Source organism: Cotesia glomerata, linkage group LG2 (assembly GCF_020080835.1).
Source record: "Cotesia glomerata isolate CgM1 linkage group LG2, MPM_Cglom_v2.3, whole genome shotgun sequence".
NCBI lineage: Eukaryota > Metazoa > Arthropoda > Insecta > Hymenoptera > Braconidae > Cotesia > Cotesia glomerata.
In genome coordinates this window covers 18,037,457-18,058,763 of record NC_058159.1, presented here as the reverse complement: position 1 = coordinate 18,058,763, position 21,307 = coordinate 18,037,457, and the positions used below count along the sequence as shown (strand labels likewise).

The window sequence follows — 21,307 nt, the reverse complement described above, 5'->3', positions numbered from 1 at the left end:
TTACCAGCAGAAAAGTGGTAGAGACCATTAAGCTGAAAGTCGGCGAACAAGAAATCACATCACAACCTTATATCCGATATTTGGGAGTGATGCTTGATGCCCGACTCAACTTCAAGCAGCAAGTGGAACATGTCAGTGCCAAAGCGTCAGTAGTGAGGGCTAGTCTCGCACGACTGATGCCGAACGTCGGAGGCCCAAAGCAGAGCAGGAGGCTATTATTGTCAACAGTAGTCACATCGGTGCTCACTTACGGAATATCCATTTGGGACGACGCACTAAAGACGCAAGAATCATAGAGAAAGGCTGAACCAGTATATCGACTGAGTGCCCTACGAGTAAATAGCGCCTTCCGCACAATATCAGAGGAAGCAGTGTGTGTTATTTCCGGTACTCTGCCTCTCAGAGTCCTAGCTGAGGAAAGACCGAACCTATATCAACAAAAAAGGTCAACCACACTGAGCCCTGAAGAACTTAGAAGGGAAGAACGGCAACACAGCATCGCAAGATGGCAACAGGAGTGGAATTCTGCAGAGAAAGCTCGGTGGACGTACCGTCTCATACCTCGGATTGATGTGTGGTTCAACCGGAGTCACGGTGAGATCAACTATTATTTAACGCAGATGTTATCAGGACACGGATGTTACCGGAAGTATCTTCACCGCTTTAAGCACGATGATACCCCAGAGTGCCCGTCCTGTCCAGGGGTCAATGAACATGCGGAGCATGTTTTCTTTGTGTGTCCACGTTTCAACCAACAGCGCGATGAGTTGAGGAAGATTCTGAAAAAGAGAACCCAACCAGAGTCAATAGTAGAAGCAATGTTGTCGTCAGATGCTGCCTGGAACGCCACAAGCACTTTTGCTACAAAAGTGCTTACCGAGTTGCGATCCACTGAGAGGAAAAGAGCGAAAGACAGAATCTAGAAGAAAGAAATAACATCTTAGCCACCAGAAGGAAGAGCGGCAGCTAATTCCTCCCCCCGCGAAGAAATGCCTTACGGCGGTACCATAGGGGATCAGAGGATAGAAGAGAAAAGGATTTAGGGTTTAGTGGGTAGGGGCGTCAGCGTCGAGTTTTAGTATGACGCTGCGTCGAGTCGCCACATATCCAGGCCAAACAGCTATGCCTAGAATCCGTAAAAAGGATTCCCCCCCCCCTAAGGAAAAAAAAAAAAAACAAAAAAAAAAAACACACACACACACACACAGACATATGGGCATCATCGCGGAAACATTCGGCGAAGCTTCCAAGGACCTCAAAACGTCAACGTCCGTTGAAAACTCGATTTTGAACAACTTTTTAAAATTTTCAATTTTCTTAGCGGGAAGTTAAAAATACATAAAACGTTGCAATTATACAATAATTAACTGTTGCTCATTTGTCCAAATTCTCGTTATCTTGAATTTTATCAAAATTATGTTTTTCAACTTTATTAAGCTGTAAAGAATAAGAGCTTAAAAAAATCTCAGAGGAAAAATTTTATATGGATTAAGGTTTTTACAATTTTCAATATTTTATTTATCTTAATTACACAATGCTTCAACAATTTTTCTATTTAATTACGTGTAATACAGTGCAAAAATAAAATGTAAAAAATAACATTGCAACTTTGTTGATTATTGTATATTAGGGTGATTCAAAAAAATCGAATATTTTTAACTTCCCGCTAAGAAAATCGGGAAGTTATTGGTTTTACCCCGTTTTTCGAAAATCGAGTTTTCATCAGATCTCGACGTTTTGAGGTCCTAGGAAGCTTCCCTGACTACTCCTGCGAGGTTTTCACTTTGTCTGTATATATATATATATGTGTGTGTGTGTGTGTGTGTGTGTGTGTGTGTGTGTGTGTGTGTGTGTGTGTGTGTGTGTGTGTGTGTGTGTGTGTATGTGTGTGTGTGTGTGTGTGTGTGTGTATGTGTGTGTGTGTGTGTGTGTGTGTGTGTGTGTGTGTGTGCGTGTGCGTGTGTGTAATAACTTAACGATAACTCGTTGCTAACTTATCTACAAGAACTTAACTACAAGAACTTATAGTATGAGGTGGTTATCAGGGTCAAATTAAAAAAAAGAAAATTTTTTACCATATTTAATATGGTAAGTTGTCATGATAACAAATTAAGGAAAGGGGAGAAGAAAGGATAAAGAGAAAGGGAAGACCACTCAGTGATTATCTTTCAATGACCGAAAAATTAATTCAAATAACCCAGAAATCGGAACCCGTTATTTTTTGATTACTCATCAATGGCTTTTCCACTCAAGCTATCCGAGGTACCATTCGAGACTTTTATTCGTCACTTAATAAGACCGTCCATACAAAAGTTTGTCATTTCTCGGCGGTGGCATCGTAAATTACTGGACTCTGTCTCTTTAAGTTGAACATATCATGCGTCCTTATTTACTTGCTCTTACGGGAAAAAAATTTACTTAGTAACATCGTACTTTTCTATAATTCAAATTGTATTCTGTAGGCGGCAGCATCGTAAAAATTTTTATGTTATTTATTACTCGGATCATTTGTGAGAATTTCGATGTTCACATCGTAAAAATTTATGAGTAAATAGTAATTTTTGAAATAACATCCAGATACTCTTTCGAATTCAGGAAAACGATTCAAGTTTCGGACATCACATCACAGTCACAATGTAGGACAATTTTTGTAGAAATTTTACTCAAGATTTTTGATCAAGTATCTGTATCCAGATTTCGAAATTTTAGTTTAAGATATTTTTGGCAGATATTTGCTTGAAAATTCTCGAAAAATTGCTGTAGATACTTGATTTTTGGGCCAGACTTGAATGGTAATGTATTAAGAAATCTGATGTTTTTCACTTTCATATTCTTTCGTAAAAAGATGGTAAAGTTAGCATGAAATCTTCCGTACCACTCGTGCGATGCAAATAGATTTCATACTAACTTTACCATCTCTCTATACGTCTACGAGTAAAAGATGCAATTTCGAAAATTAATTGCTCAAAAACGGTGTGGTGATTTGATTTGAAATTTCGGTGGTGAATTATTAATATATTTATCTTTCAATAAAATAAATTTCATAATTTTCTTGAAATATACCTTGCACGACCCAACTACCTTAATCATGAATCTGATGGGCAAATTCTTGTCACGAACCCAAGACTGGCCGGTACTAACATTGTATTCAGAAATTTTAGTTTTCTTTTATTATTAACCCATCAGGACACGGATGTTTTTTAGTGTCTCGCTTGCACTGCAGCATCATTCATCATGTTAAATGTTGTTGTGTGAGAAAAAATCTCATAGCCCATGTCCTGAAGGGTTAAAAAAAGAATTTTAACTCAAGTAATGTAAGCCTTCTGAGAAAATTTGTCATAGATTTTTTCTAGGAAACTTTGAATTTTTTTTCGGTTCCCAATCTTAATTGGAAAGGTATGAGAAAACTGCAAATTCTAAAAATACATTAAAAATAAATTTAGTACCGCCTATCTTTAACAAACAGGTTTGAACAAATATATCTCAACATTCTGCTCGAAAATATCGTCTAATTCTACCGCTACTCTGACCACAGAATCTTCGTCTGTTTTTATAAAAAATAATCCTATTTTTAGTTAACACTGTATACAAGTATCTTAAACGAGAATCTTAACTAAATTCAATACTACTAGGGTATCGATTATATGCCTATTTATACTACAACAAAACTGTGTCGCTGAATGTTGAAATCGCCCGATCGTCGATATAACCGAATACTTGTTGATACAGTCAGAATTTTTAAACCGGTTTGGGGTGTGACCGCACATTTTGAATTTTTTTAATGAAGTACAACTGCGCGCCAGAAAGTTAGTGTGCTTGGCGCCCGGTAAGAGATGAAAAAGAAGTCGCTGCTGCCTATTGCTCGTTTTCCAGCCTGCGCCTCCGCGCAGAGGAGGTTTTCCGGTTCGATGCCACTCTGGGTAGTACCCGACTGAGGCCCCGGCATCGCTCTCTTTGACTACACACAGTTGACGGAGTTAGACGTGTTTCACTCCAGTATCAATAAAATATCCTATCCACATATTGGGTCATCTTGTTATTTTGTGTGAGTCGTGTGTCAAGAACAATAATTGTGAGGAAATTTCCTGACTCGAGGACATCCAAAAATTTACCCTAGGCCGTCAAAACCTGTCAACGAAAACGAGAGCTGCAGAGTAAATCTCACTGACGACGTAAAACCTGTCCATGGATCCACCATTAGAAGCTGAGCTCGTCGAATCTTCGCGTGACGTACGTCACGTAACCTCTTGCTATTTTCACCCAGTCTAATTAATATTTCTAGTTTGCCATTTGATTTTTGCTGTTCGCAGGAGTTAACAAATCTCTCTATATTAATTCATTAAAATCTTTTTATTTTAAAATAATCTGTCTCTCTTCATTTCAGTCTGCGCTTAATCCTCGTGATCGGGAACAAAAGCTCCCACGTCCCTGAGTGAGCTAACTGTGGCAATAGGACTTAAAACCAGGGGTCTGAGTCCGGTTAGTTTTCGTTATACCTTGGTGGCGTTGGGCTGGCGTGCTAATTAAGAAGAGTTGTCCCCAGGAGTTCACCACCCTGGGGAAGGCAATCCCTTATTGTTTGTGTTTTTCGATCGATCTGTTTTTTAACACACAATAATGTTAATCGATACTTAAATAACACTTTTTAAATGTTACTTTCAAATTTAACACAAAAAGTATGTTAAAATAACACTATGAGTGTGTTAAAGTTACACTACAAGTGTGTTAAAATAACACTATGAGTGTTTTAAAGTTACACCACAAGTGTGTTAAAATAACACTAGGAATGTGTTATTCATGCTCGTTCCATCACACGAGAGATGCGTGCTTCAACTATAGTATGTATAGTATGCGATTTATTGTTGTTGACTTAAGAACTGATACTCGTGGTCTACTAACATAGATTTGTGTTATTTTTAACACAGAGCTGTGTTACTTGTTTAACCGATAGAAAAAACATTCAATAGAAATTTATATGAGGAGTTGCGCCTTCGGGCTTGATCGCTCCAACTCGTGTAAATTCGTGTCACACCATGGCTGTCGCTCATGCGCGCCTTGGTTAGCGGGAGAGAAGCCGGCTCGCGTGGCCGGCGGAAAGCAGTTGTGCTTGGACGCTTGTACTACTACTACTACTAGTACGACTACTCTGAGCTATCGTTTTCTGATTTACCACATATACTACGCATTTACTATAAACCTAAAGTTATTCATTAAATATTATTAGTTTCATTAATTTCAATTACCAATTAAATTCTCGAATCATTAAATTTCATTAGTAATTATTCAGTGAGTTAAATAAATCAAAATTAATAAGTGACGCCACGCGGTTATTGCGCGCCATTTTGAGAAAGGATTGCATCAGCCACGCGGCTTTAGTCAATCCATAGTTAATACGCAACACTTATAATAAATTACATTAAATTCATCGTTCGACATTTAACCATCATTCTATCAAATCAAATTTCATCAACTATTCAATTCTGACGTCAAATTATCTAATTAGTTCCTACACTAATAATTATAATCAATCAATCAGTCTCTACACTGACGTTGTACGTCAATTAATTAGTATTTCACTATTAATTGACTCTAGTTAGCTTAAAAGTTAGCGTCAATTCACGAATTCTGAATTAATACATTTTGCGTTTCTAAGAAGGTTGAGCTCACCTCGTTGTGTTGATTGCGACGGCAATTTACACATAATCTTATTCGCACTACACGCTTTGCGTTCTTACTTGTACATTTTTTCATTCGAGGAGGTTTTTTCTCAGTGCAACTGAGTTTTCCTCCTCTGGGGATAAATAAATCTTCATTTTATTCCCCTACAAATCGACGCACAATTTATTTAATATCCTAATCCCAAATTAACTATAATTTTTAAAACAATTACGGAAACTATCCTAAGTGGATAGTTTTCGACAAAACATTTGGTGCCTCCTGTGAGGTTTGAAGTGCACACGAACCCTGATTTGCGAAGACGAGCAAGACGATCCAAGGATCCAATCACTACACCACCCAGCTGCTGCCAGCATCGTTGGACTTCAACACATATGAGATAAGTTTTTGAATTATTAAAATTTATTCAATACTAACTATCATATCATTTTATCACTTGACAATATATTCAACTTATTCATTTGTAATTTTAATTAATTGTCTAAGTTTGACTGACGGATTGGTTGTCACTAGGCAATCAATTTATCAATCGAATAGTGCAATTGGTTATCATTTAAATATTTACGTACGTTATTATTCTTATTATTTACGTATAATTTAATTTAATTAATTATTTAATAATCGACAATTAATTGGTCATTGTATGGTGACTAGTTATTGTTCGACAGAATAATTAATTATTAGTTAATCTCTATCTTCATTATTAATTCTCAAATTATTTATTATTAATTATAATTAAGTGTTTAAGTCGTTTCTTAGATAAATTGATCACCACAAGTAATCTATTTATTATAGAAATAAGACAATTAATTATCAATTAATATTTATCACGATTATTATTACTGTTATTTTTATAAATTTATCACAAAATGGATAACCCAAGGGTTTCTTTAGAACAAAAACGCGTAATGATAGCTTCGAAAATTACTAAACTTCAGGATGAACTAACAGCTGAAGGTGTTAAAACTAAGTCCATTAACTATCGCTTTACAAAAGTAAAGGAATTATTTGAACAATATGAAAGACTTATTGAGAAACTCGAATTAACTACACCAGAGGATAATGAAATAAATCTCGCGGAAGACGTTCGTACATTATTTTACGATCTTATGGATCAATTTGAAAAGTTAACTCAATTGAATAGGACTAACCATAATAATTCACATAATGTAAACATTAGTACGAATAATACTACAGCGGGAAATACTACCTTTGTTGAGACTCAACGACTTGCTAAACTCCCTACTACTGATTTACCTAAATTCGATGGTAATTTTGAAAATTGGCTATCTTTCAAAAACACATTTAAAACACTTATTGATACACGTAATGATCTTGATGATCTAAACAAATTTTTATACCTCCGCGGATGTTTAATTGGCTCAGCAACTAACAAGCTAGCGCTTTTTGATGCGAGTGCAGAGAATTATATTAAAGCTTGGGATTTTTTAACTAAAACATATCAGAAGAAAAGAGCATTAATTTGTAAACATTATGACTCGATACTTAATCTTAATACAATTTCGATCCCAACAACAGATAATTTAAACAAGTTGATAGATGATGCTCGGCAACATATAAATAATCTACAGTCATTTCAAATTAATATTACCGAATCCTTACTTGTACGAATATTAGAAAATAAGTTACCATCAGAAATTAAAAACAAATGGCAAGAAATGTTCACTGACAACGACACTCTCCCAACATTCGAATCATTTTGTGAATTTATCTCAAACTTTGCCTTCAGACTTAATACACACAGACCCGATAAACATCGCGATTCCGATCATTCTTCCAAACGAAGACGTAATGAGCACTCGAATAATAATTTGAAGAAACAAAAAACTGACACGCCAGTTCGAGCTTTAGTGACAACCTCCTCTTCTGCCTGCCCATGTTGCAAACATTTACATCCACTCTATAAATGTCACACATTCAATGCATTAACTGTAGGAGAACGCATAAAATTCGTAAAATCTAGTAAACTCTGCAATAATTGTCTTCGCGTACACCAGGGAAATTGCACTTCTAGCAGATGTCGAGTCTGTAAGAAATTCCATCATACTACATTGCACATTAATCAAAATGCAACTCAACAAACAAATAATGCTAACGTATCAAAACATGATTCTGCCAAAATCGAATCACCCGCTACTGTAACAACTGATAAGGGATCTACAGCTTGACTAGTCGTTCATAATTATACAACCATACTTAGAACACCGCGTTTTCAATTGATGATGAGTGCTCTCATCCAGATGCGTGTCTCAGCAGGTAAATTCATACAAGCTCGCGCTTTACTTGATACCTGTGCAACAGCTAATTTTATTACTGAAAATTTGACTAATAAATTAAAACTTCCTATGCAAAAATTGTTCTATTCCAATCGGGGCTGTTAATGGAATGCAAACCCTTTCAAAACATGTCGTACAAATAAATTGTAAATCTTTAAACGATAAATTTCAAAGAACATTGTCATTTTTAACCGTTGATGAAATTGCAGAATTAAGTCCGAATGAAATGTTTCCACGTAATAAAATATGCATACCTAAAAACATAATACTCGCTGATCCACAATTTCACATACCAAGACCTGTAGATGTCCTTATCGGTTCAGGTACCACACTTTCTCTTCTATCTGTCGGACAGATTAATCGCTCACAAAATGATTGTGATTTAATACTACAAAAAACACAACTGGGCTGGGTCGTAGCGGGGGGAGTCAATAATGATAAAAATGTATTTCCTGTAACTTGTCAATTAACTGATCTATCGAGTCAATTAACCAAATTTTGGAATATTGAAGACCTAGGTTCTAATGATTCTCGATCCTTTGATGATTCTACGTGTGAGACCTATTATCAAAATAACACTACTCGCGATACTGACGGTAGATATGTAGTAAAATTACCCTTTCGCGTAGACGATGTCGATTTCGGAAATTCTAAACAACTAGCTTATAAAAGATTTCTATCCTTACAGAGGAGATTAAATTCAGATTCCTCATTAAAGGCTGAATACATTAAAGTCATGAACGAATATATCGATCTTGGCCACATGGTACACGTACCGGATGATAGTGGACCTGGGTATTATATGCCCCATCATCCGATAATTAAAACATCTAGTACTACCACCAAGGTACGCGTTGTATTTGATGCTTCAGCTAAAACCGATAAAGGTATCTCATTGAATGAAGTTCTACTAACTGGACCTACTATACAAGACAATCTCTTCACTATTATTTTGCGTTTCCGCACCTTTGTTTATGCTATGACTTCTGACATCGCTCAAATGTATCGGCAAATCTGTATTCATCCGGATCATCACGAATTTCAAAGAAACATATTATTTTATTACCTTCACGTCATTATGTTACCGATTTAATTATTAGAGAAACTCATGAAAAATTATACCATTCAGGTATACAGAGTACGCTTTCAAATCTTAGACACAAATTTTGGCTACTAGACGGTAAAAACCAGATCCGTAAAATTGTAAAAAATTGTGTCACATGCATTCGACATCAGCCTGTAATACTGCAAGGTAAAATGGCTAATTTACCTAGATCTCGAGTCACCGAATCAGCGGCATTTTCCCACGTGGGTGTAGACTACTTTGGACCGCTCTTTATTAAAGAACGTAAATTCAGAAACAGAACAAAAATTAAAGTCTATGGATGCGTCTTTGTTTGCATGGCTACTAAAGCTATACATTTAGAAATTGCTAGCGATTTAACAACAGAAGGTTTTCTCGGGGCATTTGGTCGTTTCATTGGTCGACGAGGAGTTCCAACTCACGTCTATTCGGACAATGGTACTAATTTTGTAGGCGCAAATAATCAATTGAGAGAATTGTATGTGTTATTTAATTCAAAATCCCATCAAAATTCCGTTAACGAATATGCTGTACGCAAAAACATTATCTGGACGTTCAATCCTCCACTATCTCCTCATTTTGGTGGTATTTGGGAAGCAGCTGTAAAATCCTTCAAACACCACTTTAAACGAGTGGTAAAAGACCAACTTCTCACTTTCGAAGAATTGAATTCTCTAACCATCCAAATAGAATCTATACTAAATTCTCGTCCTCTCTGTTCTCTATCTAGTGATCCTAATGATCCTATTGCCTTGACGCCTGCTCATATTTTAATAGGACGTCCTCTCACCATGCTGCCTGAAAATGATTTTTCTGATGTTCCAGATAACAGACTCAATGTTTGGCAATTCATTATCAAGGCTAGACAAGACTTTTGGAGACGTTGGTATTTGGAATACCTCCATGAACTTCAAATTCGGCAAAAATGGCATTCCTCTCAAGGAGAAATTTCTATCAATCAAGTCGTCTTATTGATGGATAAAAACCAACCATGTATGCGGTGGCAGCTGGGAGTGGTGGTCGACATTCATCCAGGAGATGATGAGGTGACAAGAGTAGCTTCAATCCGAACGGCTCAAGGGATATACAAACGAAATATCACTCTACTATGTCCTTTACCAATCAATTCTTGAATTTTATAAAATCAAACCATTGTAATCATGTAATGTAACTAATTGTAAACACTATTCATACCATCTTGCTCAGCCTTCGCAACGGGGGGAGTATGTTTAACCGATAGAAAAAACATTCAATAGAAATTTATATGAGGAGTTGCGCCTTCGGGCTTGATCGCTCCAACTCGTGTAAATTCGTGTCACACCATGGCTGTCGCTCATGCGCGCCTTGGTTAGCGGGAGAGAAGCCGGCTCGCGTGGCCGGCGGAAAGCAGTTGTGCTTGGACGCTTGTACTACTACTACTACTAGTACGACTACTCTGAGCTATCGTTTTCTGATTTACCACATATACTACGCATTTACTATAAACCTAAAGTTATTCATTAAATATTATTAGTTTCATTAATTTCAATTACCAATTAAATTCTCGAATCATTAAATTTCATTAGTAATTATTCAGTGAGTTAAATAAATCAAAATTAATAAGTGACGCCACGCGGTTATTGCGCGCCATTTTGAGAAAGGATTGCATCAGCCACGCGGCTTTAGTCAATCCATAGTTAATACGCAACACTTATAATAAATTACATTAAATTCATCGTTCGACATTTAACCATCATTCTATCAAATCAAATTTCATCAACTATTCAATTCTGACGTCAAATTATCTAATTAGTTCCTACACTAATAATTATAATCAATCAATCAGTCTCTACACTGACGTTGTACGTCAATTAATTAGTATTTCACTATTAATTGACTCTAGTTAGCTTAAAAGTTAGCGTCAATTCACGAATTCTGAATTAATACATTTTGCGTTTCTAAGAAGGTTGAGCTCACCTCGTTGTGTTGATTGCGACGGCAATTTACACATAATCTTATTCGCACTACACGCTTTGCGTTCTTACTTGTACATTTTTTCATTCGAGGAGGTTTTTTCTCAGTGCAACTGAGTTTTCCTCCTCTGGGGATAAATAAATCTTCATTTTATTCCCCTACAAATCGACGCACAATTTATTTAATATCCTAATCCCAAATTAACTATAATTTTTAAAACAATTACGGAAACTATCCTAAGTGGATAGTTTTCGACAAAACATTACTGCTAACATCTATCTATGTTACTTCGCCAATACACCCGGATTAAGTTGAAATAACACTAAGTTTCTGTAAAAAATGTCGTTAACATAATTTTTTGTGTTAAATTTGACGAACATTTTTTTACTGCGTACACACATACACAAATACAAACACTGAAAAAATGATCTGAATACTTTTCTTCGGACCTCAAAATGTCGAGGTCTGGTAAAAACTTATTTTTTGAAAATCGGACTAAAATTTATGCAGCTTCCCGAATTTGTGAAAATTTTTAATTTTCGTCACAGAGTGCTAAAAATCATCCACAAAGTATTCTCATTATAGTTTGAAAGCTGAAATTTTATGTTCTTATGACAAAACATATAATTTGTGTAAATTTGATGAAAAACTGCTCAGAAGAATGTTGTAAAGTTAAGAACTAGCATATAATCACGAAAAAACCAACATCATAATTGTCGAAAACAAAACGTACAATGTAATAACAGCCTTTCGCTATATTTTAATCTAAATAATTAAAGGAAGGATTATAAAATTGTGATAATTTTTAGAACTAAATAATACCTCTTCATGCGTTATTTAAAGCAACATGAAGATAGAAAGCTTCAAAAGCAAAGCCTGTGACACTTACAGCAACGCACTATCAAATATTCTCTGCGTTGTGCAGTACTTGAAGCAGTTTTTAAAATTTTATTCCAGTTGTGACGTTATTTTTTTTTTATAGGGGTCTATGACAAGTGAACGTCACAAGGCACAGTCCTATAAATCTCTTTTGTTACCTCTAGTGATAACTTAAAATTATTTTATGTGGTTTGAGTTTATAATTAATTAAAGTGTGATAATTCAGGGGTAGATAAAGTAGGTATTTTTGGGTATCAAGTAAAGCTATAGGTAGGGATACAGTATAGTAGTTAAAGTCACGTGGTATATTCGCGTTATAGGGAAGGGGTATCGACCCGAACGATCATCGTCGATCCCGCGAACAGATCGGGAGAGACTAGTTCCGGCCTTTGCCGAGTGAAGACATACATTCCAGTGTCGGCTCATGCCGAGTACAGTCGCAGGTTACAGAATACAGCAGAGAGTCGCTCACGACTTCTCTTTTCAGCCATCTTGGCTACAGTTTTGTTTCGTACTAAAGGCTTCATCTATGCTACAGCTATTATTATCGTTTTAGAATTTTATATTTGAGTTACAGTATTTTATATTTTTGGAGAGAGTCAGTTCAGAGTCAGTTTAAGTAGAAGGTTAAAGTTTAGTGAAAATTATGTTGGCGTCTCGAGCTTGTGGACGAGTCTACGTTGCCGTGGAGCGGGACCTTGGAGTCACCCGGCCTCGTAGATGCTAGGCATCTAGCCCTCTGAGATTTCCTGGTGAATTATAAAAGTCTGACTGTAATGTCAGCGCTCCAGTGTAAGGGATTTGGTTGAGGTTGGAACCGGTATGTCGTTTACGACATTTTTAATTTTAGTTGGCTACGACGAGGATTGACCAACTTCGTCGGGAGTCAGCACTTGGTCAGATACGGTACGGGTGGCAGGCCACCGAAGGCAGCTGACCATGTCAGCGGTGAAAGCCAAATGGTCATTTTTGGGTATTATTTTTGAGTTTTCGTGTATGGTTCCAATCCAAAGCCAATACCAGGAGAATAATCGCCAAGGGATGTCTCTGCTCGAGGAACGGTATGTTAAAGGTATGTTAGTTTCTTGATGTTGAGTTTATCTATGGGTTAATTTTTGAGTACGTTTTAGTTACGGTTTTAGAGTCAGTTTAGTTTTGGGGTTTTATTGAGTATTTTTGGGTTTTGTAAAAGTTCTGAGGGTGATTGAGATTTATTATGAGAATTGTTAGAGCTCCAGGTTACATTTTAGTTATCGTTTTGAGTAATCATGCTACATTGAGGTTTTAGTTAATTATTATTTTGTCAGTTTATTTTTGTAATATTTATGATTTTGTATCGAGTCAAGTTTATGATTTTTGATATTTAGTTTGTTAATAAATCAAAGATCAATTGAATATCTAAGCGTATTAATAATCACATTAATTCTTATCTGTATTCGAATCCCTCCCTCTCTCCACTAACCAGCATACTAAGCGATACCGTGGTTTACCTGTCTTTCCGCTTTAGCTACCAGTCTCAGGTTCTAGTTTTTTTTTATTTATTGAGTTTTAGAGTATTTTTCGTTTTGAGCTACATTTATTGAGTTTTGGTAATTTCTCTTGTGTTAAAATTATCTGGCGCCTTGGGTTTTAGTTGAGACTGGAAGCGAGAGTGAGAGACAGAAGTATAACCAACATTGAGTAATCTGCTACGTAGTAGCAGGTCTATCCGATGTTTAAAATTTTGGTTATACAGTATATAATAAGACACCTATTACGATCTGAATTCAGAATATTAAAGTTGAGAAGTTACACGAATCGCGCTTTTATATTTTTAATGAATATGTCTTCAATAACATATGTTTGAGCAAGATTCTTGGGTCAGAGCCTTGCAATAAACCCATATCCACTATCTTCTTATTCTACGTAAGTATCTTGTACAAGTTCGTGTCGCAAGGAATTAGCTCAATAAATGTCTGCCTTGATCATAGCATTTTACGCAAGAATATTATAAGTATCTACAACATGGTGCATTCAGAAAAGATTCTGATGCATTTTTTACAACAGTATTTTATGGTAGAGACGCATGGCTTGCTCAAGATGTGGAATATATGTTACTTTGTTACTTTTTAAGCGTTTCTTGGAATAGAAATATTTGTAGCAAGTGCTTATGAACGACTTAAAAAGGAACGAAATAAATACAGTAGCTTGAAAAAATTTATCTTCATCAGATCTTGTGCAAGCCATGCACAAGTATATTCAACATGCATCTGACGCCAGTTTTCTTCTAGAATTGAATTATTAATTTTACCTACAAGTATACATCAGATGTTTTTAATTTTCTTCCACAATTTATGAGCTACAGTCTGGTTTAAAATTCTTATGTAAAGCTTGCACAAGACTTGCAATTTAAACCTACCACAAATATTTGCAGCAAGACCCATAAATGAAAAACGACGCTAGCAACTATTGAACTTGAAAGCAGGTTTGCACATTTTTTCGTCAACGATATCTCACGAACAAATCAACCGAATTTGACTGGCAAGAAGCTTCCCTGACACTTCCCGCGATGGTGTCCATGCGGCTGTGTGTGTGTGTGTGTGTGTGTGTGTGTGTGTGTGTGTGTGTGTGTGTGTGTGTGTGTATGTAAACTTCTTATAACTTTTGAACGACTTGGCTGATCGGATCGAAATACGTGGCGATCCAAAGAGTATCATTGCCATTAAATTTCGTAAAAATTTGAATTGATCCGGTTCGCTAGATTTTGAGAGATCTCAAAAATTAAATTTTTAAAAAATCGTTTTTTTGGAATAACTTCTAAACGGCTCTACCGATCAATTCAAAAAACTAATCCGCTCTTAAGAACATGTAGGACAGAGAATATTCAAATTTTCGACAAAATACTCAGACGCTTTTTGACCAAGTAATTTTTGAATAAAAAATCATTAAACTTGGCAGGAGTATGTTAATAATAATCTTTCGTAAATTGATTCTTTTATTTTTAAATTTAATCATTGAAAAAAAATAACAAAATGATAAATAAATAGGTAGAGTTCGCGCGTAAAACTGCCTTATCTCCGGGCCCATCACATATTCAAGTAAATAAACTTCACTATAAGGAAATTACTAATAAACTTACAACCAATATAATCTTCGAGATTGATTTATTTTTTTGGTTAATCTTTACTTTAGTTTAGATTACTTATAAGACAGAATTATTAAAATGCAGCTAGGTTTGGATAGAAAACTAATTATCAACAAAAAATTTCATTTACAATAGTAAATAAACTATAGTTTAATTTTTTTGAACAGTGTTTGGAGTATTGACAGTCAGCCTAATAACCTCCAGTACATTTTTATGTGCTTCAAATAAACAATCTGATATATTCAATTGGAATTTTTATCACTAGTCCAGACTGAATTACCGTCAACAGACTATACTACATGCTCTTAAGTTTGAAAAACCACGTAGATTGCCACCAGTTCCGTCAAAATCGGTTGATTCGTTCAAGAGTTATCGAAAACGAAAAATTTCAAAAAAAGTGTTTTTTTCACATAACTTCGACATTTCTCTTTGGATCGTTTTTGATTAAATAGAATAATAATTCGAGCCAAAAAAAAACCACGTCGATCGCTATAAAGAACGTGAAAATCGGTTGATTGGTTCGTGAGTTATCGTTGTCGAAAAAATTCGGAAAAAGTGGAATTTTCAAATTTCTCTAAAATTTTTGGATCGATCAGTTTGTGTTTAAAAGTATATTATAGAATTGAAAAAACTGCGTAGAATACTGCCAACCGCGTGAAAATCAGTTTATTGATTCAGAAATTATTGCAGTTTGAAAATTAAAAAATTACTGTTTTATGAAACATGTATCAGACTTTTGAGCTCGAAGAGCTCAAAAGCTTAGAACAGCTTACTCTATGAGCTTAGAGAGCTCAAAATAACATATAAATTATATTTTTGAGCTCGTAGCTCGGTGATCAAGGTGGTTTTTTGATGTTAAGGGATGATTAGTTTTTAAAATCAATCGGTAGAGCCGTTTAAAAGTTATTCCCAAAAAATCACATTGAAACGATTTTTTTTTCGTAGTTTAAGATTTCTCAAAATCTATCGGTGTGAATCGATCCAAATTATATTAAAAATCTAAGTTAGATCAAGTTTTTTCGAATGGCACCAACTTCGATCAAATCGGTCAAGCTGTTCAAAAGTTATGAGAGGGACACACACACACACACACACACACACACACACACACACACACACACACACACACACACACATGCCTGGTGGCAACTTTAGACATACAAAATGCCTTCAACTCCGCCAACTGGGATTGCATCAGCAAGCCCTTCAAGAGATGAACGTACCAGGATACCTACGAAGGATAGTCGCTAGCTACTTTACAGATAGAGTCCTGAGATATGACACGAAGAATGGTCCAAAGGAGTATGATGTTACTGGAAGTGTACCGCAGGGTTCTGTTCTCGGTCCACTTCTCTGGAATGTCATGTACAACGGATTGCTGAGACTGAAACTACCAAGAAATGTCAAACTAGTAGCATACGCGGACGACGTAGCCGTAGTAATCGTCGCCAAGCATCTTGATGAGATAAAACATATGTTCGCTATCAACTTTGAGCGAATTAACCAGTGGATGGACACAGTAAATCTACAACTGGCTAAACAGAAGACCGAGGCTGTACTTATCGCTAGCAGAAAAGTGGTGGAAACGATCAATCTAAGTCGGAGACCAAGAAATCACATCCCAACCATTCATTCGATATCTGGGAGTGATGCTCGATGCCCGACTTAACTTCAAACAACAAGTTGAACATGTGACCGCCAAAGCATCAGCAGTAGTAGCTAACCTAGTACGATTGATGCCCAACATCGGTGGCCCGAAGCAGACAAGGAGGTCATTGCTATCATCAGTAGTTATATCGGTCCTCATATATGGTATATCTATTTGGGCCGACGCACTTAAGATCCAAGAATCATGGAGGAAAGCATGTCCAGTTTACCGACTGAGCGCGCTAAGAGTTATAAATTATAAATCTATTGAATTTTACTAAAATATTACAACATATAAAGTATAAATTTATGATTAAAAGTAATTACTAATATTACAAATAATAAACAAATTATAATATCGTGGCGCGAATAATTCATCCTGGGCCTAATAATCAATAGTCTGATTTGTGGCTGGGATGAATTGTCGGGGCTGAATTTTCAGGATATGAATTGTCGAAGGGATGATTTTTCGGGGTTGAATTGTCGGGGATGAATTGTCTTGGGCCCAAAACGCGTCACACCCATACAGACATACGGGCATCATCGCGGAAACATTCGGGGAAGCTTCCTAGGACCTCAAAACGTCAGCATCCGTTGGAAACTCGATTTTTGAACAACGGAGTAAAACCAATAACTTCCCAACTGTTGAAAATTTTCAATTGTCTTAGCGGGAAGTTAAAAATTTGAATAACAATTGACCCTGAACATAATCTTTAAAAATTTTCTCTATATTTTCGTTTCAAGGAGCTTCGCTCAGTTTGAATCTTTAAAGATTTGAAGTAGAAATTTTCGTATATAAATGTATCAGGAAATGTTTTTTTTTTTTTTCTTTAAAGCCTAACTACTGTACCGATTAATTTTCAAATCCCTTCAGATTTTTACGAAAAAAATATAAGCCGCATTAAAATCGTTCGAGATTTATACATGGTTGTCGAAATATATTATACCTTTATCGGAATTGGTTGATCTCAGAATAATACTTCACAAATGGACTAGCATTACAAAACTATATTAAATTATCACTTTTTTTTTTGTTAATATTGTAAGAAGTTGCGTCTAAACTGAACTGTGAATTTTTCCAACACGAACGAAAAAGTTTTCCTATCAAAAAAATTTCTGCATCAAATAAAAATTTTGATTTCTAAATAAGTATGAAGAGGCATTTCTGTAGAATGAAGAAAAAATTATTTTGATACATGCATACTGTTGATTTTTGGGTGATTATTATTATCACCTGCATTAGGATGTTTTAAGAGAGAGTTGCTTCCTATGAAAGCTGAGCTCTGAATAGGAATGTTACTTGAAATAGATATGGTATCAATAATTTGTTGCCCAACTATCCTTGTAGTTCCTGCATTAGTGATTATGTTACTTTGATGGTACTGATCTTGTGATTGCGTTGGTTGAACATAAGATTGCAACTCAGTGGATGCTTGACGAGATGAAGAACCACATAAAGCAATGCGAATTTGATCATTTAAATCATCATATGCACTCTTAGTGACATTATTAGTTGAATTGATTTGGTTGGTCGATCCTCCAGTGACAGTTGGTAATTCAGAACTTGGTATAATATTTGTACTCGCTGATGGAAGTGGCGGTCGTGGTGGTGGAGTAGCGGAAACATTAGAAAAATTGATCTCACTTGTTTGTTTCCTTTTACTTGCATCATCTAACATAGTAGAACCAATGACACTATTGTGATTATTTTCCGTAGCTGTAATTATAGAGTCACCGTTAAGAAATCGGTCACTAGCATAAAATACGGCCTCTTTTTTAAGGTGAACGTCATTACCACTGTTTTCGGTTATATTGTGTAGATTAAATAAATCAGAATTTGCAGTAGTCCCAGTTTGAGATGGGAGGGTAGAAAAGTTCGCCATAAAAGGGTTTGGTATAGATCCAGCTAAATCTTGGATGGCAGCTTGCGCAAAAAGTTACAGTAAACAATTATATAAACTTATTTCGAAGACATTCAATTTGTTATTTTCTTTAAATCTTTTATTGAATATTCCAACAGCAACGCTGCATGAGGAATAAAATACATTTAAAGACGATTTTTTCTTTTCATTAATGAAGAAAACAAAATAGGACAGAGACGGAGTTTTAGCATTTTTTTTTATACTTACTTGTTTGCTGATCATGATTCTCAAACGCCGTTGAAAAATTGTTATCTGTAACAAATTTATTACTTGCTGGAAGAACTGGTACCATGAAACCTACAAAATTTAATGAAATTACATGCATATGATAAAACTATAAAAATAATATTTCTAATGAAATGAGAAAAATTAACATAAACAAAAAATTAAACTATGGTTTATAAAATTTACCATTGATTATCCATTTATTGGGTGAAACATTACTTGATACAACGGGTGCTGTCTCTGATGAAGCGAACATATCTGCAAATGGATTCCCAGCGAGTTGAAGTAAATCATCCGAAGCCTTTTGAACCTGACAATCGATATAATTTAAATCGATAATCTTTACTAACTAGTGAGTATTAAGAAAATTGTTTACTTTCAAATTTTTAGAAAAATTTATTAGATTTACAACCATGAAATTAGATATTCAGTGTTACGTCCTAGTGGACCATGTTTTTTGCGATTCTCATTTCGAAACAGTAGAATTATATTTGATTGAAGTAGAATTATAAAAAAAATATGACGTATATTTACATTGATTTATCGATATCTCTGGAAAATATACTGGTTACGGAATTTATTTTTTAACGTGATTCGTTCGCTAAAAGTTTTTTTAGTTAGTATATTTCAATAGCGAAAAATCATTTTATCCGTAGATATCGTAGAAATCTAGCTACGGAATTTTACTTAATGAGGTAAGTTTAAAAAAATATTGCTATTTTTTGTCCCAGGTTATCCTATAATATAAAATTGATGATTGAACTGAAGTTAGTTTAGGATCTAAAATCTCGAAAGAATAGTTACTGATTCCTTATTGGTTTGGATTAAAGCGCGCGCATATGCGCTTAATTTGAATTCCTAGTTTAGATATTACAAAATAGTTTTAGTCCAAAAGTTTATATATAGATGGTGGTTCAGCTCCGCTGTTTAAGGAGGTATGGGAGTTAAGTCGAAATAATGAGATCAATTTAAAATTTTTAGGATCGATAGAAATATATTTAATATGTGTTATGTTAAAATTTCAGAGACCTAGGGTTCATAGTTTATTTATAAAACAAGATTAAAAACAGGTCATTTAACATTGTAATGACATACCAAATCTCACACCTACTTTTCTTGTTTTAATAAATTTCATGATGAAAAAATAATGAGAAAGCTTTGAAAAACTAATTGTAAAAAAAAAAAAAATTAGGAAAACGGTTGACCCTAAAGGGCTCTTAGACAACTGTGATCTTCCTCCAATATCAGAAGATCTGACAGAATTGCAGCGAAATTTCATAACATTCTTTTCAAAATGCCAAATTTCTTGACTACAATCTACGAGTATTCATTTGTTAATCTCTGCAATCCGAATCTGGAAAGAGTTACCCACTGAAGACATAGAATCACTCAGCCTAGACTCCTTTAAAAATAAAGCTTTAAAGATTTTTTGTGAAACTAGAACGAGAAAATGTACTATAAATGTCAAACAGGCCATTTAAAAATTTAAAATAAAAAATTTACATTCTAAATTACTAAAGTATCTAATATGTTACCATTGAAAAAATTAGCTTTCAAATATTGCTCATTGATTCTATTTTTGTTCTCATTCTTATAAATAGTACAGTACTATTGAATTTTGCAACTATGTTATTAAATCATTCAAAATTATTAACTTCCTTAAAATATGTTGATGTTAGTCTTATATATTTAATATTGTTATACGTGTACTTTATTATAAAAATTATGTATATTATTGTCATTCGGTTAGTTTGCCTTGACATAAAAATTGAATAAATAAATAAATAAATAAATAAATAAATAAAGGCCATCCCTGCAACTTCCCGCCAATTCTATACCTAAACGCTTGAAATTGCACTTATGACGTTTTTGAGATCTTCGAGCTCATAAATACAATTTATGTGTTATTTTAAGCTCTCCGAGTTCAAAAAAATAGCTTATGTATGCTTTTGAGCTCAAAAGTCTGATGGGAGTTTGATAAAACGATATTTTTTAAATTTTTAAATCGCAATTACTTTTGAATGAATGAACCGATTTACACGAGGTTGGAGGCATTCGACGCAGTTTTTTAAGCTTCATAAAGAATCTTCAAGTTTAAATTGATAGAACAAAAAATTTCGGAGTAATTCCGAAAAAACACTTTTTTCGGTTTTGACCGGACTGGCGGTGATCGACGTGGTTTTTTTTTATGTTAAAAGCTGATTAATTTTTGGAATTTATTAGTAAAGCCGTTTAAAAGTTATTCCAAAAAAAAACCCCATTCGGATTTTTTTTAACTTCCCGCTAAGAAAATTGTAAATTTTAAAAAATCGGGAAGTTATTGTTTTCACCCCGATTTTCGAAAATCGAGTTTTCATCAGATCTCGACGTTTTGAGGTCCTAGGAATCTTTCCTGACTATTACCGCGGTGACGTCACCGTGTCGTGTGTGTGTGTGTTTTTTTTTTTTTTTTTTTTTTTAGGGGGGGGAATCCTTTTTACGGATTCTAGGCATAGCTGTT

The 21,307-nt window shown here is 34.9% G+C and overlaps 1 protein-coding gene across 1 annotated transcript in view; it reads right to left on the bottom strand.

The window, feature by feature from the left end:
- Positions 1 to 21,307, bottom strand: part of LOC123258820 (phosphatidylinositol-binding clathrin assembly protein LAP-like) — a gene marked incomplete in the record, with an annotated part of 153,490 nt that overhangs the window by 8,592 nt on the left and 123,591 nt on the right. Inside the window, 4 exon segments of the mRNA XM_044719055.1 lie at positions 17,895 to 18,377; positions 18,456 to 18,584; positions 18,790 to 18,879; positions 18,994 to 19,117. Coding sequence (XP_044574990.1) covers positions 17,895 to 18,377; positions 18,456 to 18,584; positions 18,790 to 18,879; positions 18,994 to 19,117 — 826 coding nt within the window.